The sequence below is a fragment of the Nelumbo nucifera genome, chromosome 1 (genome assembly GCF_055504915.1).
Source record: "Nelumbo nucifera cultivar China Antique chromosome 1, China Antique-T2T, whole genome shotgun sequence".
Taxonomy (NCBI): domain Eukaryota; kingdom Viridiplantae; phylum Streptophyta; class Magnoliopsida; order Proteales; family Nelumbonaceae; genus Nelumbo; species Nelumbo nucifera.
Window position 1 is genome coordinate 30,262,205 of NC_142649.1, and position 25,778 is coordinate 30,287,982.

The window sequence follows — 25,778 nt, forward strand, 5'->3', positions numbered from 1 at the left end:
GGAGAAGGAAGTCCAGGGTTGCTTTCAGAGTTACCTGGAATCAGGTGATTCGATTGTTGTGGATATTCAGCCTCAGGAGTATCCTTCCTTGAGGAAGAGCAGGAATATCGTTACTACAAGGGGAAGACAAACTAGGAATGTCCATATAGGTAGGAACAAGAAAACAAAAAGGAGTGCGATCTTCACAAACACTCTCCCCCTGACGAGAAGGATGAGTGGACTAAAAATATGGAGTAGACTCAAGGAATGTAACATCCTTAGATACGTACCTTTGGCCAGTATGGGATCAAAGCACTTGTATCACTTTTAGACAGGAGAGTAGCCCAAAAATATGCATTGATAGATTCAGGGTCAAGTTTCAGGCGAGGACTCATGTCATATACAAAGCAACTACAACCAAAGACTTTGAGAGGCAAACTGAAAATATGATCCTTAGGAAACAAAAGTTGATGAGGTGATTGAGGAGAAAGGGACCGTGAAGGAAGTCTATTCATGAGATACAATACTGCTTCAACTGCATCTCCCCAGAACCGAGTTGGTACATTCATATGGAAGAAAATGCCTCTCGCCACCTCAACAACATGTCTGTTTTTTCTCTCTGCTACACCATTCTGTTGTGGAATATGATGCTTTTCAAAATACTCCTTAGCATTGTCAGACCGTATATCTTGATGTGCCTTTCGAATTGTGTTTCCACCATCTTGAAGAAGTTTTGAACAATGGAAGGGACCTCATCTCTACTCTTCATCAGGTAAAGCCAAGTATATCTAGAGTAATCATCAATGAATAATATAAAATATTTATAGCCGCCCACACATGGAATAGAGTATGGGCCCTAAACATCAGTGTGTATCAAGTTGAAAGCAACACCACTCCTTCTATTACTTGTAGGATATATAGTTCTACATTGTATACCCAAACTAGACTTAGACTGACATAAGTTTGGAAACAAAAATTTAGTGGACTTAAAAGAAACATATCTGAGGCGACAATTCCACAACTTCAAAAAACTCAAATTTTCATCATGACATGACTCAATCTAGCACAGTAATCCTTGCTCAAAGGTTTGATAAAAAAGGTAAACTCCATCAGCTTCATGTCTAGTTCCAATCTTCCTCCCCGTTCTCAAGTCCTGAAAAACACAATGAGAAGGGAAAAAAGTCGCTGGACAGTTATGAGATTTGGTAAGAGTACTAACAGATAAAAGATTCTTGTACAAGCGGGGGACATGGAGGACAGAGCTTAGGGAAAGATCACAAGTAAGCTTAACCTCCCCCAGACTAGAGATAGGGGTCTGAGATCCATCAGCTATAGTGATTTTTCCTTCCCCCGGAGCCAATTTATAAGTGGTGAAGTGGGAAGACATACTAGTCATATGTGCAATAGCTTCAAAGTCCACAATCCAGGAGCTAGTAGGAGAAGATTGACAAGTAAGTGCAGTACCTGTTTTTGCAAAAGCACTGGAAGGATTACTAGAACTAGTAGAGGTAGAGAGCCCAGACTTCTGAAGCTGAGTCAACAAAATCCTGAGCTTCTCCATCATATCGGAGGAATCATGTGTGAGAGTTTGTACATTAGGAGGGCAATCAGCTCCAACAGTAGCAAGATAAACATTACCCTTCTTTGCGGTTTTAAACTTGTTAGGCTTCAAATGTGGATTCAATTTCCAACACCTATCCTTCGTATGTCTCGGCCTCTTGCAGTAATCACATACCACATCTTCATGCTTTTCATTAGTACCCTGTTTGTTTGTACTCGACTTAGACCTTGAAGACATGTAGGCAGAATGATTCATCACTGAGGTTTGCATCATAGCAACCCTTCTACTCTCCTCTCTCTGCACTAAGGAGTATGCAGTAGCAAAGGAAACAATATTTGCACTCAAGATGTATTGTCGAGTGAAATCATACTCACCATTCAATCCAGCCAAGAAGTCAAAGACTCAATTCTTCTCAATATACTTCTAATACTGTTCACCGTCCTCAAGGTTCTTCCATTCCAAGTTCTCCAAATGATCCCTTTCTTCCCCTAGAGACTGCAAAGAAGAGAAGTACATGGATACAATCCTCTCTCCCTGACGTATATTACAAGTTTCTCTTCGGAGTTGATAGACTCGGGCTGTATTTTTTGCTTGAGAGTACGTGGTTGTAACACGATCCCAAATATCCTTGGCAATGGAGAGGAACATATAGTTGCGGGCAATGTGTGGCTGCATTGAACACACCAACCAATTCATAACTAAGGAATTATCCTGTTCCCATCTAGCAAGTTTGGGGTTATCAACTTTTGGCTTCTCCTCTCTACCAGTAATAAATTCCATCTTACCCCTACCTCCGATAGTAAGCTTGGCTGATAAAGACCACTCGAGGAAGTTGGTTCCATCAAGTTTTACAGTGGTTATCATGCCACTGGAGACATCGACAATACTCAACAGCACTCCGGAAGCAGTTTGTAACTCCTTAGGCACATCCATTTGAGTTGGGTAGGCCTTTTAACAGTTCTACAGCACTACAACCACCAACCAACACACACAAGACCCACAAAAGATGGGAAACACTTGGCTGGAATCCAATGGGAGGCCCAAAACTGAATTGGCGGTAATATAGGGAAGAAAAAAGACTTCCCATAGAAAGATTAGAGGTTATAAGGATGTGGAACCACTTCCCATACCTTTAGCGATGCCAAATAAACCAAAACCAACAAGTTTCAAGCATAAATCGAACTCAGACAAGGAAGAAAAAATCCAAACATCGAACTAGTATTTTTCTGTAATTTTTTATTGTAAAATCCAGGAAAATCATAGGCACATTATATGAAGATAAGAGCCATACCAAAATAACCCTAAAATCAGGGTGAACCAGAGTATATCAGATTCAAGGGTTGCTGCCGGTTCATGTACGGATTGCTGACGTCATCCGGTGACGGTCTGACGTCAGCAGGTCTTCGTGAGTTTGGGAGTTGGTAGAGGAACCTAGTCCAAGACTTCTTCCCACTCTGATACCAAGTTGTTGAGTGTAGGAAGAGGGAAGGAAGAAAGAGAAGAGTTACGGGAGAGAATAGGGTGTTACTATTCACACCCAGAATATTCCATTATATGTTAAATCTGAAATTACAGCCATGTCCCTATAAGGGCACCCAAATACAAAAAATAAGAAGACAACAATACCCCTAAAACCAAATACACATTCTCAACAAAATTTTACCTTACTTTTCTCAAAAGAAAAAAAAAAAAACACATGGACTGAATTCACTAGTTTAACCTAGTGAATCGCCAACCAACCTAGTGGGCTTAGAACCAGCCTATCACTTAAATATAAGTGGGGTTTGGGTTTCAGCCATCCTATGAGACCAAACCCAATGATCTAATCTGAGAAAAGTGCCCATCAGGTTTCATCCCAAGTAGACACTTGCTTTTAACCTCACAATGAATAACATTAGTATATTGCCTACATAGAAGGACCTCTTCTTTGATAGGAAGACATAGTATCACACCCTCTTATCAGATGGATCTTGGGATTAAAACCATTTTGCAAAACTTTTTTATAAAATAAACTATTTATAAATATTAATACATTTTGCAAACTAATTTCAAAACCAAATTGAAATCAACTACCAGTAGTTTTAGGTTTCCATCAGAGAGAGTGTAAACTAGGATATTCTCTTTGTTTGATGAAGTGGTTGATCCTACCACAATGATCACCCACTCAACTGATATTCCAAACTTCTCCAACATACCTAGGTATTTGACCCTTGGTGGATCTCATTGGTTGGCATATCAAAAGCAATCCAATCCAATACTTTGTGTAATATCATTATAAAGTTAGAGGGTTAAGTGTAACTTTCCAGTTTTGCCCATTTATCACTAAGTCTAGGGCATAACTGGGAATGGTCCCTATTCAATGTTTCACCAAACACCCACTCATTGTGCTTTAGGTCTAACCCTAGCAGCTGAGACAAACTGTCCTACCAATTTGGCAATACAATGGTATTATCCTTATCATGATAAACTACCCAAGTTTATCAAATGGATGAGAACATTCTAAACTAACATAAGTCTCATAAATGTTTAATTTAAGGGGTAATTCACAAAAACATACTAAAATACACATGAAATAGCAATTTTTTTTATTTCATTCAATAATAAATATCAGATTACATTAGTCAAGTTGGAGCTGAGGACATCCATTGTCTAACACATGTTGGGAGAGAGGAAGGATCGAAGTTCTTATCTAGAATTAACTAGGACTGTTATCTCATGTGCAGATATTCAATTGCATTATCCATTTGGTTTGAATCAGGTGGAGTCAAGACAAAGTGATTCAGGTTATTTGTAGTTGGTAGTGCCTTTTCAAAGGAAATGAATGCTTGTTGTATTTGTGAATAGGTGGTGGCATAAACTATAGATTTCCAAGGTGGTTGATAAATAAGCCATGGTGGAGATTGTTGGGGTTGTGTCTTATTTTTCAATTGTTGGATTAGTTTTTAATCTACCAGTTGTTGTGGCCAATCCTTAGGTTAAAGTGGGTTGTATGTATAAAATGTTTCTTTTGCATGTAGGGTTGTATGTACTATGTAGGGTTTAGAGACAAAAGAAAGAAGTTTGCCTTTTTTCTATCGGAGAGAGAAAAAAAGAGAGGTTGAGAGAAAGAGAGTGCTCTTGCTATGAGAGTGGGTTTTTTTCTCTTGGTTTTGTTCTTCGGGTTGAGAGGAAAGAGAGAGTAGGCGTACAAGGGTTAAGGGTTGATTTAGGTTGCAATCCACAAGGTATCTATATTGTTTCTTATTTTCTTACACAGTGAATAATGGTTTTCGTCTCTCCCATGGATATAAGTCCTTTTTGTTTTTGTTGGTGCTTGTTTTTATTTGTCTTTGCTTGGATTTTGTTATTTTAGTTGCTACTGGATTTTCTTGGTTGCTACTGGATTTTCTTGGTTGCTATTGGTTTTATCCTATGGGTGGTTGTTGTGAGCCCTAATAATATCTTACTCCAATAAGGGAATTCTCTTTCTTTTGGGTGGGTCGGGTGTGGGTGGAGGGGAGATTTGTTCATTTGGAAATTCAAATTTTGTTTGCATTTTCTAATTAGATGAAATAATTTCCATGTTTTCCAGTTTATTCCTGTTATGGATAGGGGTACAAGTTGGATACCCAGCTTGAAGAAATTACACAGCATTGGGTCCATTCAAATTTTAACAAATAATCATCCCAAGCCCACCAAAATTGTAGCCCTACTTCCAAAGGACAGACTGAGTCTGAAGTAGCATGGTTAAACCTGCTAGGGGAGACAGTTCCATAGTATACTCATTTGACCACCAATGATAAACCAGATTTATAAGCTTTGATGCATTGGCATTTTGATAACATGGAAAAAAATATTTATTTTACATCATGATTTGGGAAAACAACATTTACCTAGAACTCATTTAACTAAATTCCCCTCTTGCAACATGCAAGATTTGCAATTCTGATCTATCTTAACCCAAAATCATCAGAGAAATACAAATGAAATTAAGATCTTTGTAAGTGGAAAGAATCACATACCACGCTAGCTATTTTGAAAGAATCAAACTTAACAGCCACCCTTTTTGCGTTGATAGGAACTAAGTTAGCTGTTGCCTATATAAATTTTGACTATTAGAATCTAACAAATTCAGATTATGGAGATCAGAATGCATATTATTATATAAACCAAAAAAATCATTAAAAAATTAAAGGAAAAGAACATTTTTCATTGATGAAGCTACCTCATTTACAAAAAGCATATAAGATGTCTAAAGTAAGAATAACACTATTAGATAAACATGATTAATTTCTAATGACACTTTTAAGCACTGAAACATGAAAAGTCACATGAAATTCAAGCATCTGGATCTGTAGAAACACATTTTTACCTGGTGTTCCTTATCACTTCTAGCATTTGGTTCCTTAGAAATAGGTTTCCCCAAGGCCAAGGCTGTTCCCATGTCAAAGGGGCAGAAAACAATGCCCTTTCTGTAAAAATGGTACTGATTTTACAGAACTAAAAACTTTTCTGCCCCCTCCTACGATGAAAGAAACAAAAGTAGCCTACAGAAAAATTAAGTTTTTTCTACAAGCTAAATATTTTCTTTGCATATCCTTAATGTCAACACTCTTGTCTGAATAGAGAGAAGAACAAGAATAATCTTAGAGGTGTCAAGAATGAATGACCCCCACCTCAAAGAGTCTCTTATATATTAAAAGATATGTACAATTACAAGAATGCCCAGATGCGCTGAAAGAGAAAAGAAGAATAAGAAGTATAAGTAATGTATAACAAGGACTATACTAATAAGATACATCAAGTTATAGAGTCTCCACACCCCCCTTCGAACTGATGCCTAGACATAAGCATCAGTTTGTCTATAAGAAAGAGATGTTGAACTCTAGTCATAGCTATGGTGAAGATATCAACAATTTGCATGTCTGAGGCTATATGAGGAAGTGATATAGACCCAGTAGTGAAGAGATCTCGAATAAAGTGGCAATCCACCTCGATGTGCTTGGTCCTCTCATGGAAGACAGGGTTAGATGCAATCTTGATAGCACTCATATTGTTTGCATAGAGAGGAATAGGAGTAGGGAGCTGAATGCCAAGATCCATAAAGAGAGACTGTAACCAAAAAATCTCACTACAAACTGAAAACATGGCCCTATACTCTACTTCAATGGAAGACTTGGAGACTGTTTATTGTTTCTTACACTTCCAAGAGATGAGTGAATCACCCATAAAAACACACCACCTAGAAGTGGACCTACGAGTGTCTGGATAACCAGCCCAATCCGCATCAGCATATGCTCTCAACTGAATAGGAGAGGAGGAGGAGAACAGTCCTTGGGAAGTTGTGCTTCTAACATATCGAATGATGCGATGAACAACAGTCATATGAGGCTGACAAGGAGTAGAAACAAATTGACTAACAACCTGAACAGCATGAGAAATATCAGGCTGAGTCATAGTGAGATAAATGAGGGACCCCACAAGCTGGCGATATAAGGCGGCATCAGGAAGTAATGGACCTTTAGATTTAGATAGCTTAAAATTTAGCTCCATAGGTGTATCAACATGCTTTTCATCATTAAGAGCAACAAGTTTAACAAGGTCAGGGGCATACTTCTGCTGACAAACAAAATACTCTCGATCACTACGATGTACTTCAAGTCCCAAGAAATATGTGAGAGGGCCCAAGTCCTTCGTGTGAAAGGAATTATGAAGTAATAGTTTCAATTCATGAATGCCTTCAGCATCATTCCCAGTCAACATGTCATCAACATATAGTAGGAGAATGGTAATACCTTGAGGCCGTCGCCTAACAAATAAAGAGTGATCAGAAAAACTCTAGCTATATCCAACAGCAACTACAACATTGCGAAAGCGTTCAAACCATGCCCAGGGAGCTTGTTTTAGACCACAGAGATTTTTTGAGGCGACATACTAAAGAAGGATCATTGCAGTATCCAAGAGGAGGCTTCATGTAGACCACATAGAGATTTTTTGAGGTGACATGCTAAAAGAACACGGACTGTGGTGATCTTTGCAATAGGAGCAAAGGTTTCTTCATAGTCAATACCATACTCCTGATTATATCCCTGGGCAACTAAATGTGCCTTGTATCGATCAAGAGATCCATCAGACTTAAGCTTAATGTTGTAAACCCAGCGACTCCCAACAATGGATGCATCTGGAGGAGTAGGCACAAGATCTCAAGTGTCATTCTCATGTAAAGCATGAACCTCTGCATCCATGGATTCCATCCAATGAGTACATGTAATATATAAATATATGTTATATGTAATATATAAATACATTGATTTGTTTAGATGCATGATATTTGTATAGCCCCCACCACATAGTATCATGTACTTCTTTTAAGATAATCACTTCACTTAATCCTAATCAGAAAGACTAAAACCTTAATAACATTATTTTATGTTTTTTTTGAAAATTTTATTCTTTATCTCCTCTATGTTGTTTGCTGCCCAAGAAAGATCTATCGTAAGTCATAACTCATAATAAACTATAGTCATTTCTAACACTTGTTTTTCTGAATTTTGTACCAAAAGAACAAAAAAAACATCAACAAACAAATACTAATGAAATATAGGATTAATATATGTAGTGAAAGTTGAGTTAAGATCTAAAATCGAGAAATTCTATGAGGTTTTAAGGGATGGGAAGAAGGTTGGGTTGGACCCAACCCAAGCCCAACCCAACCTGAAATTGACTTCGGGTTAGGTTGGGTTGGGTTAGGGTTGAAGGAATTTAGTTAGGGTTAGGGTTGGGTTGGTCGGGTTGGGGTTTAGAACTTAGGGTTGGGCTAGGGTTGGCCTCAACCCGGCCTGACTTTCAGCCCTAAGAGCTATGGTTTAAAGGAAAGCCATAGGCGTTAGGAGGTCTAGATATACGAGTAGAACGACGAAGAGGAATAAAAGTATGAAGTGTGTTTGAAGTAGAGATATCACTAACAAGAGCAGTGGTAGGATGATGATCTGAACCGGGAGGAAGGAGAGTCGCAGGCGCAAGGGATGGAGTATGTTACCACTTGCAAGAGAAGACAAGAAAGTCCTTCTCAACAGAAGGAGATGGAGCATCTTGTGAATCAAAGTTTGGCAAAATAGAAACAAACAGTGCAGACAATCTAGCAATTCCAGCAAAAAATGAAATGTGCTCAAGGAAAACAACATTACGTGATATACGAATGCGATGAATAGAGGGATCATAACAAAGAAATCCTTTGTGGACAGGACTGTTACCCACAAAGGCACACATGACAGACTGTGCAGACAATTTAGAACGTTCACGAGAGAGAAGATAAACAAAGCACACACATCCAAAAACATGAAGCATAGATAAATCTGGAGAACGACCAAATAACTTCTGAAAGGGAGACATATTACAAAGAACTGAGGAAGGAATATAGTTGATCAAAAACACAATTGTACTGGCTGCCTCTACCCAAAAGGAAGGTGGAGTATGGGACTCCTGCAATAATGTCCTCACAACACTAAGGATATGTCCATTCTTGCGCTCGACCACACCATTCTGCTGAGGAGTATCTAGACAACTTCGTTGCACTTGTATTCCATGGTCCTTCAAATAGGATAAAAAATCTCCATCGGTGTATTCTCCCCCTAAATCCGAACAGAGAATACGCACTTGTGATTGAAACCGAACCCGCACCATAGCATGAAACAACTTAAATGTTGGGAACACCTCAGACTTGTGGCGAAGAAAGTATATCCATGTGTACTCGGTACAATCATCGACAAACGACACAAAATATTTGTATCCAAGCAGAGAAGAGACAGAAGTAGTCCAGACATCACTATGTATAAGCTCGAAGGGAGAGGTAGCATGCTCAGATATGTGAGGAAATGGTAAGGTACGACTCTTACTTAAGCAATAAGAAACACAAGATGTATCAAAGGTGTGCAAAGAAGGAACTTTATTCTTAATAAGGCCTGAATTAAACAAAAGTTTTAATTTTTCGGAATGTAAATGACCCAAACGTTTATGCCATAAGTCCCAAACATTATCTCTATGACTCAAAAAGGAACTAGAAGTGGAGGAACTGAAATAAATTGATGCTACTGCTGTTTGAGGCTTCTCAAACTCCAATGCAAACAGACGACCCAACTTGTGCCCCTTCCCTTTCACCTTCCCAGTGTTCCGGTCTTGAATCAATCCATCTTGAGAGAAAATGAGAATGTTACCTTCATCAATTAATTGGCCAACAGAAATCAAGTTTGTAGTGAGATTAGGAACAAGAACAGTCTTGGTAAGAGGGAAAGATGCAGTGGGTGGAAGCTTAAGAGACAGATCACTACTACCAATGATGTTTAACTTTTCACTATTGGCAGTAACAATATGTTTGTGATGGGTTTTAGTAAGGTTACTTGGTTGGTTAGGGTAGGCTCTGTCATGTGGCTGGTAGCTCCGGAGTCAATGATCCATGTATGAGAAGAAGAAGCACAATAACCGGAAAACTCACTAGGTAAGCCAATAGCAGAAAGAGTAGAAGAAATAGCAGAAGTTACCAGTTGTCGAATGTTTTCCTCAACCATAGATGCAAGAGAATCGCCTTTAACAAAAGAATCACCATCAATAGTAGATTTCTTACTCCTATGTGCTACAGCAACAATGTAAATTCCATAGGTTGATCCTTCCAGCTTTATAGGAATAATATCTTCTCTATTGGAGACCATTTCAGCAAGAAAACAGCAGTCCAGGCACTACGATATTAGAGACAACCAAATTCAGCAATCAAGAACTCAGGATGACAGTCCAAAAAAAGGCAAGTTTTAAGACTGTCAAGTCTAAAACTCTTCAAATATGAATCTGAAGTCTGAATCAAATAAATGGGGAGCAAAAAAACCCTAACACGACACAAGATCTAGGGTTATAAGTTGATCGAGTCAGCCAATTGAGAGAAAACTGTGATTTATCAACACAGCAGGTGTCTTTTTCAAGAATAAGGAGATATCTTGTGCTGATCGAAACAGTCCCTAGAAATTTCCAAACCAGAAACTGAGTGTAGGATTAAGAAGAGCTTGAGAGGACCCTCCAATCTAGAGAGAAAGAACTCAGATCGTAGGCTGATGTAGAAGGCTAGAAGTCCAAAAAAGAGTTACAGTCCAAAAAAGGAAACTGTACAGTGTTACAGCCCCAAGAAGATCAGAACCCCTTTGAAGACTTCACCAAACCAGATGTTGTTTGTAGGTAGAATAGATCAGGTCTAGGCAACACCAGATCTGAAGTCCAAAGCTGTTGCAGTCCAAAAAAGAAAATTGTACAGTGTTTCCACCCCAAGAAGAATATCAGAACTCCTTTGAAAAACTTCACCAAACCAGATGATGTTTGTAGGAAGAGTAGATCAGGTCTAGGCAACACCAGATCTGAAGTTTGGCCTCAAACCAATGTCTCACAAGAGAGATCTAACGAAATCTCTCACGCTGGTTGCGCAAAGAAGACTGAACATAAAAGGGTTGATCAAAACAGACCTAATATGACAGGGTTACTGCTTCTAGTGAGTTTCACGAGAGAGAGAATAGATCAGAGAGCAACCTTCTCTAATACCATGTTAACGCTCTTGTTTGAATAGAGAGAAGAACAAGAATAATCTTAGAGGTGTCAAGAATGAATCACCCCCACCTCAAAGAGTCTCTTATATATTAAAAGATATGTACAATTACAAGAATGCCCATATAGGGCTGAAAGAAAAAAGAAGAATAAGAAGTATAAGTAATGTACAACAAGGACTATACTAATAAGATACATCAAGTTATAGAGTCTCCACACTTAATCCAGTCAAAATTGTGGTGGATTTTACAATCCCTAACCACTCATTTATTGTGTAATCCCTTTCAACAGAAATTGGTTCTCCCATTAACAGTTCATATATAACAATCCTTTTTGTAGGAGATGATCTTCCATGAAGGTGGCTCTATGAATTTATTGACTTTGTACTGCAGCTCTAGTATAGGCTCTTCATTTGGCATATACACTAGTTTTTTGCTAAAGAAAGTATTTTACTACTATTGTGCTTTTCAGTATTATTTTTAATCTCCAAAATATGAGACAAATGAGTATTTTATGACTATGTCAAGGTTCTTCAACTCAAGGTTTTCCAACTCTTGGTGATCATTTTTTATTATGAAACTCCTTTTTCTTGATTATAACAGGTTTGATCTTCAAAAAGAGAAAAGAAAGAAAGGAAAAAGGAACAGCTTGATCTGTTTTTTTCAATTTGATAGCTTTAATGAGCCTCAAATAAATGTTCTCTAAACTCCGATAAGGCTTGTGCAGAGACAGATCCAATATCCAGGTTATTGTGCAGTTGACTAGAATACTATTTATATTGGTCTAATAAATCATGAGGAAATTACAGCAGTACCCCTGTTTAGTAAATCATTCAAAAGTGACTAATCTACCCTCTAAGTTGCAATAATAAAAGACTAAATTGCCCATGCCCCACACTAACTAAAGAAGAGAAAGATAAATAATAAACAGGGTAAACAAAGAAAATGAATCTTAGACAGAAAAGAGAAACATATCTGCCTACGAGCCAACCACTCATAACATGGCTTTAAGAACCTTGACTACCATGCATGTGGTGTCTATTTCAGAACAACTACTCTTATCTGAGGGGAAAAAGAAGAAAGAGAGAGCATGAAGATGGTAGTCACCATTCTGGAATTCTAAATTTTGTTATTACATATTTCCTTCTCTTACCTTTTATTTTTACACATTTTAAATGAGAATAATGTTCTAAAATTTTTATAGTTTATGCATGTTGACAAGGATGGGGTAAATATAGTCTTTGTACTTGTGCTGCTATTGAGAAGCCAAATTAAGGGATGACTTGTAATTTGATCCTTTAATATCTAAATCTAAATCTATATCTATCTATCTATCTATCTATCTATCTATATATATATATTAGTAAAATGGGGCATAATCAAGACATCTCATTCATTCTCTTCCTTCTTATTCTTCTCATATTTTTCTATTTTATCAGCTTTTTTTTTTCACTAATATTTCAGAACTATGCATTCTTTTTTTGCCCTTTCTAGGGGTTGCACGTGTAGTTTCCCACATGTATGAACTTTGAATAGCAATTTCCCGATACATGAGAAAAGAAAAATTAAGATGTAAAGTGAATATTATCTTTTTTGATCACCGTAAAGTGAATGTTATCTAGACACCTAAATTTAGGTTATCTTTTACTTTTTATCCAGCTAACAAGTTAGGGAACAGGACATACGTTTTTTTACATTTCAATTTTTTAGCTTAATACTCAAGGCTTCTATGAATGTTCATATGTCAACACTGTTTAATATATAAAATCATGCAAAATTTAGGCATCTTTTTTATGTTATTTTGATGGAGATATTTTTGGTGTTATTTATGAAATTTTCTTAGTGGCCCAACCATAATAGTGATCTTACCCCTCATAACTTCCATTAATTTGATTCCAGTCAATTTTGTTTCATGTAGGGACTCCTATAGCTTGAATCAGGGCGACTGTTGGCTTTCTGGATTAACCACATCCCATGCAACCCATCAGCACCCAACTACTGATACCATTATATAGCACATAGGTGAAGATGACCAAGGTCAAGATAGTGGACTTGCTGATTCAACTGTTGAATTGGATTACTGAATGTTCTCCCTAGCATTGGCGATACAAACATGATACAGCATGGTCTCCACTCCAAAATTGGCTTTGAATAGTGGTTTTGAACAGAAATAGAAAGAATGAAGAAGAGGAAGGAGAAGATAGCAGTGATTGAAAAATGGAAAAGAAGAAGGATGGAGACATTGGATATAGCCTCATAACCCTGTCCAACCATGGAATCAGCAATCATAAGGAAACGGAAAATTGCATCCATCATCAAAGAGGAGAGTCTGACTTCTATGCAAGCAATTTGAGGATGCAATTCCAAATTCCATTCAATAAAATGGAAAGGGTGAATGCAATCTCTTTTGTGGAAAAGAGCTAGGGAAATGCTACCTTGTACAAGAAAATAAAATAAATAAATAAATAAATAAATAAAAACCAAGAATATTCTCTTCCACGTAAATGCTTTCTGGAATTGACTTGCATTTGGGCTATGAGATGAATAAAACTGGGTCACATGTTTTGCACTAGGCCATGGTAATTTTGCATGGAGTCTCCTAAATGGGTGTAAAGTGTCTGTTTTAGACATGTATCAGACTACGACACTCTTATGGATTCTTAAGGACATTTCTATTTGACAATATTATTTTCCTTCTTGCTTCTTCAACATAAATAAACAGCTAATGTACACAATGAATGTGATTTTTTCTATAAAATGTCATCAGTATCAAGTAACAAAAATATCTGTTAGACCTTTTTCTATAGGTTTGTATTGCTAGAATTCAACAAATATGGACTATATTAATAGATTATACTTTTCTATAATGTATCTGCAAGTCCTTGCTTCTTCATTTTGCCTTGTCTAGACACACATGGGGTTCTGATTCTCATATCCAAGTCCATGTAACACTGGGCCATGAGCTAAGTCAAGGATATTGTGCTTGCAAATAGAAATCACTGTAGGTTTGGGACACACGCAGAAATAAAGCCTTGAAGGAATGGATGATGCAACATGGATAAGGCATATACAAGTGCTCCATTAGCCTATAAAATCTTCAGAAAATATGCAGAAAGTTCCCTCTGAAATAGCATGGTTAGGTGTACAATCCATGTTTTATCAATAGAAAGGAGTTCTGGAAATGCTGTCTGTCTTGATCAGGAAGACCTTATTTCTAAAGAAACATAAATCATTGAAATCAATCTGATGCTCACCTTTATATCCCAAAACTCATATGTAGACATTGAAAACCTTACCCCATATGGATTGCATCTCCAACTTGTTGTTCTTGCATATATCCTCTGTGATGGTGCCTCCACTACCAATATGGATTATATGAGATACACTGGTCACGAATTTAATAATTTATATTTCCTTCAGATTACTAATGCTTTTCATGTGTTCACATCACCTAAGTGTCCATGATGATACATCTTTTGGTATTAACAATAGGTCATTCATACTACAAGGAAATCCTTGCTGGGCTCTTAGTTTGTTGTCTCCATTGGTTTGATGTTCTACTCAGAGAATTATCTATGGACCAATAGCACCTATGTTTTCCACACATCACAGCAGCAGCCTCAAATTGGACCCTGCTGCTTTTGTATGGCATGTTATGATGCATAATTGCATAGAGGCTTGAAGAAGTATCTTTCACATTTGTGGTGCTATGTAATATGGGAATCACTTTTTGTACTCTAGGATATACCATATGATAAGCCCGGATTTTGAAAATCAAAGTGATCGATCATGTAACTATGAAAACACTTCTATCAATCAAAGGACATAAAATGGAATGTCACTGACTGCAAGAGGCTTCTCACACTGTTCAGACCTATCTTGGTTACTCATACAAAAAAGTCTTCCAATCAGGTCGACCATCACCTCACAAAAATTGGCACATCTAGTTTCAATTACCGATTGGGGGAATCACCTTCTTGTATGCATGTTTGGTTCAGTTTGATATTAGTATATTACCTATTTTGAGAGAATTTGGTTTTGTAAACCAAGAAAATTTTGTTGAGTGAAAGTGGCCTGAGGTCTTTAATCAAAAAAAAAAAAAAAAAAATCCAAAAAGATTGCTGGTCAGGACTCTATACATGACCAAGACAGCTTGATGCTAGTAATGATTTAGTTTCATGTTTTTTTTTTCTTTGTATAAGAAAATTAAAACATGAGGAACCCATAGTACATATGATAGTTATAAGCACAAGAGAGCCATAAAGTAGAGAAGTACCTGATTGAAGAATGGCCAAGTTTCCATATTTTGAGCCCTTAATGTATCCACATTAATTGCCTGATAGATTTTTCCATTTGGTCTTAAGAATTTTGGTCTCTGTCACACGTAAGACCATTGATATTCAGGTTGAGAAAAAGATAATTTTGCACGTAACATTTTGCATATGAGTTATTTGCAGAGGAAATACACACACATGCACCACAAAAAGTAAGAGAAAATGTATTTCTCTTTTAGAAATCCTTTTTCATCATAAGTCACTTTTCTAAATATTCTCTATTCCTTGCATATGTACTAAAAAATTTCTGAAAAAAGAAACTGGATAAGAAGCTTTAAGAGAAATGTTTATCTATATTCAAATAAGATAACATTAGCTGATAGGATAGGTAAAAGCTTAAACATACAATAACCATCCAACATCGTGACAAGAAATAAAAATATTTGAGCAAATTATGCTAAGAGGAAAAGACAAAGATGATCCCAAAAACAGGATTAACCTCCCAAGTTCTTAGTTCCAGTAACATGACCCAATGTAGCTTCTGTAAAGTGGTGGGTATCCTAAGCTAGGAATTTCCCATAAACAGAAGTTTGTTTTACTATATCAAGTTATTGGAAGATCCTGTGATCTATATCATGCCCTTTTTGGTATATTTTTTTTCCTTGTTCTATGGATATAAATTATTGTAGCAATGGAATGATTGAAACATTATTTTTTTATTTATATAAATATTTTAGTTAATAGCCAATTAGTAACTTTTGCTATTGAATTGATCATAACATTTGACCACTTGTAACTTCTTAATTTGAAAAATTGGAATGTTTGGGAAAGAATTAAAAAAAATAAATAAATTTCTTATGAGGTTTTTATAATATTTCCAGTTATATTATGGAGAAAATAGCCAGAAATCACAGAAAGAAATTACTTATGCATAAGCCCTGAAATAATGTGTCAAACAAGTTACTAAGGTTAATTTTCTAATACCAAAATTCCCTTTCTTAACCATATTTGTAAACAATGCACTCTATAATTCAAAATGTCTATTCCTATATGGCAGTGGTGACATTGCCCAATTAATGTATCCAAAGCATGATACAAGTAGCATGCCAAATCAGAAAGATAAATGAAAAATAAGGTAATGTTATTTAAGCAGGCAAAGAAAATCATCCTGAGAGAAATACCTGATTACACCTCGAGACTGCATTATTTAGATATGGATAGATGTGTGAAACTAGAACAGGGAATCAGATAAAATTCTAAAGAAGTTCATAGTTCAGAAGACATTTTAACATGGAATATTTTGATATGACTTTAAGGGCTAAATGGGTTACAAATTACAATATGGAAGAAAGGTATAAGTAGATGTCTTTTCTTTTTTTCAGGTGGGCTTAAATATAAATAATTATATTTCTGTCACAGAAATTATTGAAATTGGATGCTTATGCATAAGAAGTAAATAATTAAAACAAGATGAGAGCAAAGCATGGGACTGTTGGAAATGGAGAAATGATTTCTGGAGAGATTGATCATTGTAACAGAGCCTTTTGAAGAATCATATGGCAGATATCAATCATTTCGTACAGAATAAATAAAAAAAAAAAAGAAAAACCTATGATACTTGGTGAGAGAAAGACAAACTATTGCATGGGCTTCTAAGTATATATAGTTATATATTTCTATAACTCTGTACCATATATATATATATTTATCTTTCATTCTCTGGCAACAAGGATGAATGTTTAGATTTCTGAGAAGTGGTACCAAAGACTAATGATTACTTAGATACTTCAATAATGAGTAAAGTACAATTAATATTAAGCATATTTTCCAGAACCAAAAATTTGGTAGGTTTCACCACCCTTACTAGTCCTATATGCAAGATCATTCATTTTGTACAGAAAAAAAAGGAATATAATTTCAAGTTCAAGAAAATGAAAATGAACAACATAGTTAAGAAACACCTAATCTGTTGTAATGTTCTTAGTTATGTCCCGCAAGGGCACTTTAGTCTTTTTACTATTTTTATTATTGTTGCCCTACGGTCTAAATATCAAAGCTGGCACCGCCAGCCTATTATTTTTGCTCTCTCATTATTTTTTCATCTTTCTTCTTCTGTCCCTCTCCTCTCTCTTCTTCCCTCTATTTTCTTTTCCTCACAACAAGATAATCCAAAAAAGATATTTCAGACCAAATATGGGGTGGGAGCCAGTCAGCCAGGAGAAGTTTCTCAAACTTATGGGTGTTCTGTGTGGAAGGGAATTGAAAAAATTCAGGATTTGTTTGGTGAAGGAGTGAAATACAAGGCAGGAAATGGGGTGGAAGGTTCTGGAAGGAATTCTGGTGTGGATATGGATTAACAGACCTCTAATGGAAAATTTCCCATAGTTATTTGATATTGCATATGGTAAAGATGAAAGTTTGGCAAGCTGTATGAAGATTCAGAATGCGATATTGTGTGGATGCCTCAGTTTAGGAGGAAAGTTAATGACTAGGAGCTGGAACCCATGACAGAATTGTTACAACTTCTTTATAGAATTCATCTGGATTACTGCAGTGCTGATAAGAAGATTTGGGCATTGGAAAAGGAAAGGAAATTTTCGGTCTGATCTGTCTGCAGTCATTTGTCTAAGATCCAATGAGCAGAAGATTCCTAGAAACACCATATGGGGAAGTGTATTCCATCTAAAATAGCATTATTTATGTGGAAGGCATACCTGAACAGGATCTTGACTAGAAAATACTTGGTAAAGAGAGGGATGAATCTGGACAAAGCTTATCGTGTTTTTTGTGATGGCCATGTGTAGTCTGTGGATCGTATTTTCCTATTATTGCAGTTTTGCTTGCATTATTTGGAGCAAGATGCTGAACCTTTTTGTGGTTAGAGAATGCACACAAGCTTCAGTCATGGGATTTTTTTAGGGGTGGAGGTTGGAAGGCTTGAGCAAGAAAGGCAATATAGCATGGAACATAATACAGCTGCTGTGTTCTGGGGTATTTGGCAGGAAAGAAATTGGAGGATTTTCCAAAACAAGGATAAAATAGTAGATACAGTGGTGCTGAAAAATGTTGGAAAAATACACTCGTGGTTATCCATGCATAAGTATTACAAAGGAAGAAGTTATAGTTCATTTTTTTGTTTATGGTTCTCCTTTTGTAAACAAACAGGGATATGTGCTGCTATAGAAAATGGGGGAGATGTTTATTGTAACTTCCCATTGTACAGTCACACTTGTTCTACAGGGGTTTTCCTTTTTTTTTTTTTTTTTTGAATGAAATTCTATAACTTACCTTCTCTCAAAAAAGAAGAAGAAGAAGAAGAAGAAGAAGAAGATATTTCAGACAAGCCCGTCAATTTTGGTACAAGACAAGTTGCATTTAGGAAATTGACAGGACATTTTGAAGAAAAAAAAAATTAGGGATGCCGCTGCACCTGAGCTTTCAAGATTGATTTTGAAGTCGTATACAGAAGCTCCCATTTCCCACTTAGCAAATTGGACTTCAATGGCTCCTTTATTTCATTAACTGCTTCTAGTTTACGTGCAACCTAATCAACAAAAGAAACTCTTAAGGAAAAAAAGTCAGGAACTAAACATAGAACATCTTCTTTCAGGTTAACTAGATATATTGCCACAAGTTGAAGACTGAGATTAAGTCCAGAATACCTATTACCTACAAGCTCCTCCTCATATCAATACATAGAAATCATCATAAACAACTAATCTGATCATGAAGTGGAAAAGATCATTGCTACATGAAGATTTGAGACAAATTTTTTATGACAGTGAAAGCGCTGGTTATCAACCCAAGCCATATCTTCATGCCACAGAAGCCATAGTTTCCAAACCACAAGTTTAATGCAGTCAAATGGAATAACAAAAGCTCTATCCTGCATTTCTGCATGAGGATTGGTTGCACTCAGAAAAGAAGAGTAGAACAGCAGTACAATATTCATTTGTAGTGTCTGAGCAACATAGACTCGAAGGTATGAATTATTTGCAGAACTGAGTGCAACCAATGTCCATGATGTAGTGTATGACGAATGGCATCTCTTTGACAGGAATTTATAAAACATAGCAAAGAATCAACCAAGGAAGGATTACATCCTCATGAATTTACTTTCATTACAGGATTCTATATAGATAGAAGCTTCTAAAAAGGATCGTTCTGAGGCGATATGTCATGCAGATCCTAAGGTATGAACTACTACAAATAATATAGGGTATAACCGAAGCTATTATTATCGATTAAACTTGCACAGGAACTTGTCAGCCAACATCTAGAACACCAAATACGACTAATCTGACCCTCTTTGCCTCTTTGATTTATATTTCGTTCTCCGATTCTGATTTTCTCCTCTGTATCAATATGGCAAAGATTGAAGCTTATTACATCCCAAAACAACAGAAACTCAATCAGATAACGAAAAAAACTAGTCAATTTTGCTAAAACTCGTCTAAGTTCCCATTTGGGTTTCGATATAATTCCGCATTTGTGCTTATTAGACAAATTGAGATCTAAATTCAATCCTGAAGCAGCACAGACAACTCAAACGAGAGGCAGAGAGGGACCAAAGGAAACCCACCTGATCAACACGTGCTTGGGCTTCAGGAGTGGCCTCCGCACCTCGATCAAGTGGAGCAATTGTCTCTAGAAGCTCCTCCTTCAGGCCCTTACTGTCTTTGGTTTTCGTCAGGAAAGACTGAAAGAAAGAAACTTTCGTCCTCCATTTCGCAGGCTCTGCAGAACTATAGAGCTCGCTGTCGATGCTGGGTTTTGTAGACAAGCGGATTGGCTTTCTAAAGGAGAATGATGAGATGGGTATGGCTGAAATAGGAGAATTGAACAGATCATTTGAGGATGGAATGGGTGCTTGTAGAACACTAGCAGAAGCAATACATGAAGCATTAACAACAGCCATGGATTGGTAGTTTCAGGAAGAAGCCAGAATCCAAGAATTTCAAAACAAAAAAAAATGGAAAAGAATGGAAATAGCGGGGAATTTAAATTATAGTTTTTGTTCGTTTTGTATGATCGAGAGAAGTGAAGAATAGACTGGGGGTGGGAGTTCAGTCTCTACGTTATCTTTACTACTCCGATAATGCTCAAGTGTTTCACAACCGGACCGGACATGATGGTTAAACCATTCAGCCATGAGCTGGAGCAAACTGGTCAAGTCAGCCTTTGGACCAATTCCGGTCAAATTTTATCCAAGGGGTGCAAATGGACCGGTTGTCAGATACCCCAGGATTTTCGGATCGGAACGCATAAAAGACATATATATTATGATAAAAATAGATGATAAAATATTTGTATTTTTTTTTTTGTTTTTCTTTATATAATCATGTTTTTTTCTTTTAATAATTTGTTAAATTTTACAGAAATTAAATCAAATCAGATTAGATTCCAATATCTGAATTCAAATTCGAGCTGACCTCTGAAAGATCCCATCAGATCTTTGAATTGGATATGAGATTTATATTATCGGATTAGATTCAGATATATCTCAATTCGTATCCTGTTTGCATCACTATGTCAGTGGGTTGATTCTATCTAACCGTACTAAATCAAATCAAATCGATTATATCGGTTCTATATATTTCATTGAACAATAAGAACCACTTAGGCTGTGTTTGGAAATGATGCATATGGAGTTCAAATCCCGGTTCAGGGTAAATGCCTGTATTTTGCAACATTACATTTATGCATTGACAAATGATACACCATAGATATTTACATTGATAATAAGATGTAAAAATACATCAATAAAAAAGAAATAAATTTGCATTCAAATGGGTTTTTGATAAAAAAGCATATGCTTTATTGAAATTCGTGCTTGCATCTATTACAACTAAAAGTCTATTTAGTAAAAAGTTAAATTTGTCAGTGCAAAACTAACCCAACTTTACAATTTATATGAACCGTTTTACACTCTACAAATTTGCATTTACACTTATTTGCATCGTTGCCAAACACAGCCTTAGATTCTTGATTACATTCTCTATACCAAGCTTTACATAGAGCGTCTATGCCACCAAGTCAATTATTTTTTATTGTATTATGCTGTTTCATTCATGTATTCTCATAAATATAACAAGCATAATTCTTCAGCCCATTACTCGATTTTCTCCTTCATTAGCAAGAATTTCCAACTTGATCTTCTTAAGTCGAGCCACAGCTTGTTTTATGTCAATCCTCTCTTGAGGTGACTCCCTTGAGCACTCCAAGGCTAATTCCATAATGGAAGAGAGACAACGTTGGTATCTTCCTGTTGTTAGGCCTCCTTCATTTTCTGTTCTCAAAATATTGGCATCCACAACCTCCATAACTGCACTAGGGAATGATGCTTCTACCCATTGCTTCAAGTTTGATTCTCCAGCAAAGGTTTCATCAGTTGGTTTCCGCCGGGTAAATGTCTCCATCAAGATGATCCCATAGCTATAAACATCACCTCTTGTTGAAACTCTTCCTTCCGCTCCGTACTCTATTGTAGAATATATCATAAAATCAGCATAAGAGTAATAGGGAATTTTTCTTTATTTTCATTTCATAGCAGCAAGGTTGAGGGTAGATAGATCTTGTAAGGATTTTGCTTAATAATTTTTATACCTAATTGCTCAACCTTATTTATATTCTGTCAGGGTTCGTTTGGTTTGTGGGATATGGGTTTGGAATTGGAATTGGAATGGTCTATTCTGATTCCAACTGTTTTGTTAGACAGAATCAAAATTCCATTCCCATTCCTGATGGAATGGCATTCCCCGTACGAGGGAATCCCCCTCCCTGGGAATGAGAATCCATTTCAGCCCCAGTATGAACCAAAAAGGTGAAGTAAATAGACCATTCCAATTTTGATTCTGAAGGATTTGGATTGCCGTCCGATTCCATTTCCAACTGTGAACCAAACGGATCCTCAGTATTTTTTCTAGCACTCAACTACAACTGACTAGAATTTATTGACAAAGTACATTTATAGGAAAGCAATGATATGGAAGGGTCTGATGGAAAGCATAACTTAAAATGTCAAAGGCAACATAACTAAAAAAGTAAGAAAATTTATACTTTCCTTGAGTAAATTGAATAGAAAATTGGTAATGGATAGAGAAATACATGAAGGTTTTATAATAAATTAAGAGAGAGAGAGAGAGAGAGAGATTTTCTGTTAGCTAAATGATATTGACCAAGGACTAATGTGTTTAAATGTAAACAATGTAACTACTAAATCTCCAGATATGTGTTGAAACAGCATTTAAAGTTTACCTGGTGCAATGTAACCAATAGTTCCCAGAGTCTTGGTTCGTGTGATTGACATGTTTTCAGTAAGAACCTTTGCAATGCCAAAATCAGCTACATGTGCAATCATGTTTTCGTCCAGCAGGATGTTACTTGGCTTCAAATCACAATGCACCACAGGCACTGAATATCCACAATGCAGATACTCTAATGCCAATGCAACATCTATCATAATGTTCACACTTTGAAGGAGATTCAAACAGTAGTTGTGAGAATACAACCATCTTTCTAGGCTTCCATTAGGCATGTACTGGAGAATCAGAGCTCTGAATTCAAGGTTGGAGCAGCTGGTGATGATCTTGACAAGGTTCCTATGACGAACCCTGCTCATAACTCTGCATTCTGCATCAAATATCTTCAATGACCCCTCAAGTTGTAAATCCAGAACCTTTATGGCAACTGTGATACCATTGAACAGGGTCCCCTTGTATACAGAACCAAAACTCCCTACTCCAAGTAGGTTTGCTTCACTGAAGTTGTTGGTTGAGCGTAGAAGCTCCTGATAGGAGATCAGCTTGTGTCTTGTCCGAGGTGATAAATCAACTTGAACTGGGTTTTGTCTTTTCCTTGTTCGATGTATTATTAACAGAAACAAGAAAGCAACTATGACCACTGTTGAAGCAATGGAGATGAAAATATATCTGAGAATACGCAAATGAGATTTGCGTTGGTGAACATTAGTACTTGAGGTGCAAGGGGGGACATTAAATTTTGGTTCACCACACAATGCATCATTCCCCATGAAAGACTCGGCTGTGAAGTTTAAGAAAGACCCTCCTCGTGGAATTTCTCCATAGAGCTTATTGAAAGACAAGTTCATATCTATGAGATAAACAAGATCTTCTAGGGAATTGGGAATTTTACCAGACAGAGAATTGAAAGAGAGGTCCAAGATTTCCAAGCTCATCAAGTTTCCCAACGATTGAGGAATAGGACCCTGAAATGAGTTATGGGATAATGCAAGGATGGGTAAGCTTTTGAGAATTCCTATGGTGGTTGGGATAATTCCTGATAATCGATTCTGAGATAGATCTATCTCTTCAATGGAAGCTGAATTTGAAAATTCCAGCTTGAGATCTCCATCCAGAGAATTAGAGGACAGATTCAAAGACACTAAATTTCTTAGACTCCACAAACTACTTGGAATTCTTGATGTCAATGCATTGTACTCTAAGTAGATTATTTCAAGTTGGCTATTGTTTCCAATGCAGCTTGGTATTGATCCTGAGAGTTTATTTTCTCCCAGCAATAGGTAACCTAGGTGTCTCAAATGACAAAGTTCACTTGGAACTCTTCCTCCTATTTTGTTCCCATTAAGGTACAACCTTTGAAGCTTCCCTAGCTCTCCGATGGTCGCAGGAATAGTTCCACTAAATTCATTGTTGTCAAACCTAATTTCTAACAAGTTACTCAAGTTCCCAATTCCAACAGGAATGCTTCCCCTGATCTGGCTATTGTATGTGTCAAATTTTATCAGAGAAGTGGAAAGATTTCCAACAGAATCTGGAAGTACTCCGTTTAACTGATTAGACCCTATAGACAATTCTTCCAAAACTCTGCAGTTTGTCAAGGAAGTAAGAAAGTCAAGCTCACTAGCTCCTGGCTGGTTATTTAGTTGATTACCATGAAGATTGAGGAACCAAAGTTGTTTCAAGTTGCCAAGGTTCATTGGTATTGATTCACCAAAGAAGTTTTCAGATAGATCCATGAGTCCGAGTTTGGAAGCATTTGATATGGAAATTGGAATTGATCCACTAAGTTGATTGTGAGCCAGATTGAGTACTTCCAGATTGGGAAGCCAGAGGCCAACAGTTTCAGGAACACCACCAGAAAGATGATTAATCTGGAACTCTATGTTTTGCAAAGTGGACATGTTGAAAATCCCTTCAGGGAGTTCACCTGAAACATTATTCATGCCTAAGCTTAAGCTTCTCAAATTTAAAAGATTGCCCAACTCTTTAGGAACATTTCCCTGTAAGCTGTTTTCACCCAAATAGAGCTCCTCTAGTTTTGAAATGTTACCCAGGGAAGGTGGAAGAGAACCTGTCAAGTGGTTAATACCAAGTGACAGAAACAAAAGCTCAGTTAAGCATCCAATTTCTCTTGGTATGTTTCCAGTGAACTTGTTTTGTGCTAAAGATAGGGCCCAGAGATCTCCACACTGACACAGATCAGATGGAATTGACCCACTGATCTGATTGTCCGCAAGATATAACTCTTCAAGGTTTGGAAGATGGAGGCATATATTATTGGGGAGCTTTCCAGAGAGGCTATTCTCAGTGAGATCAATGATGTGAAGAGAAGAAATATTGAAAATTGACAAAGGAATTAGGCCTGACAGATGGTTTTCTGGCAAAAGCAATTCCCTTAAATTAATGAGATCACCAATCTCCTCTGGGATACTTCCACCCAGAGTGTTTCTCTCCAGGGCCAAACTCTGTAACGTAGAGATGTTACCAAGAGAAGATGGGATACTTCCCTGAAGCTTGTTACCTCCGATAAACAACTCGCGTAGCTCTGATAAATTGCCCAGTTCACTTGGTATGCTTCCAGTGAATCTATTGTAAGGAAGTGAAACTTCTTGAAGCCTCGAGCACTGCGATAAACTTGAAGGAATGTGGCCTTCCAGTTTGTTATCTTGCAGAATCAACACCCTCAAGCGACGCAGACGACCGACTTCATTTGGCAGGTGTCCATGAAGACTGTTGTTTCCGAGGTGGAGCAAAACCAGAAAGGAGAGGTTGCCAATATTCGGTGCAATGGTGCCCACCAGACCCATGTCCGGAAGACGAAGAGCAGCGACTCTTTGCCGACGGCGACTGCAAGATACCCCGATCCATTACAGAACGAGGCACTGGTCGTCCAGTTGCTAGCCAAAACATTGTTGGGATCAAAGGTGAGTTGGGTTCTGATGATGCACAATCTGGCCGGTCTTAGCTGTTGATGATCTTGCCTCCGAAATGAGTAACAGGGACCTGAAACAGGAGGAGAAGAGAGGCTCTGGGGAGAAACCCGGCGTAAGGGCTCCGAACCTCAAGTTAGAGTCTTTCAAAGGCAAGAATAACCAGATAGCGCGGAAGTTAGCATACCTCATCCCTGGGGGGGTAGAAGCCTTTT

At 37.2% G+C, this 25,778-nt stretch overlaps 2 protein-coding genes across 6 annotated transcripts in view; both read right to left on the reverse strand.

Moving 5' to 3' along the window:
• The window catches only part of LOC104589761 (putative plastid-lipid-associated protein 4, chloroplastic), a 30,400-nt gene extending 9,938 nt beyond the window's left edge, over window positions 1–20,462 (reverse strand). For 2 of the 5 annotated variants that reach the window (XR_016081404.1, XR_734014.2), the window contains exons 1-5: window positions 19,954–20,460; window positions 18,802–18,915; window positions 15,374–15,472; window positions 10,057–10,251; window positions 5,542–5,616 (exon numbers count right to left, since the gene is read on the reverse strand). Coding sequence is in view for 3 of the 5 variants with exons in the window: in XM_010248187.2 (XP_010246489.1) it covers window positions 5,542–5,616; window positions 10,057–10,251; window positions 15,374–15,472; window positions 18,802–18,915; window positions 19,954–20,289 (819 nt within the window). In the remaining 2 variants the exon portion in view is untranslated. Of the gene's footprint in view, window positions 1–5,541; window positions 5,617–10,056; window positions 10,252–14,393; window positions 14,451–15,373; window positions 15,473–18,801; window positions 18,916–19,953 lie in introns of all 5 variants that reach the window. The other 3 variants (XM_010248187.2, XM_088896706.1, XM_088896705.1) reach the window with 3 other exon arrangements.
• Window positions 20,463–21,213: 751 nt separating this feature from the next.
• LOC104589768 (uncharacterized) lies at window positions 21,214–25,561 on the reverse strand. Its single transcript, XM_010248201.2, has 2 exons — window positions 22,629–25,561; window positions 21,214–21,852 (listed from the first exon to the last, which is right to left on the reverse strand). The coding sequence occupies exons 1-2, from the start codon at window positions 25,438–25,440 to the stop codon at window positions 21,476–21,478; spliced, it is 3,189 nt and encodes a 1,062-aa protein (XP_010246503.1). The 5' UTR covers window positions 25,441–25,561; the 3' UTR covers window positions 21,214–21,475.
• Window positions 25,562–25,778: the final 217 nt, after the last annotated feature.

Excerpts from the sequence above, each read along its gene's own strand:
- LOC104589768 (XM_010248201.2), bottom strand. The coding sequence starts at position 25,440 with ATGGGTCTGGTGGGCACCATTGCACCGAATATTGGCAACCTCTCCTTT. Across the intron at positions 21,853-22,628 it reads TATTGGTTACATTGCACCAG|AGTACGGAGCGGAAGGAAGA; the intron begins GTAAACTTTAAA and ends ATTCTACAATAG.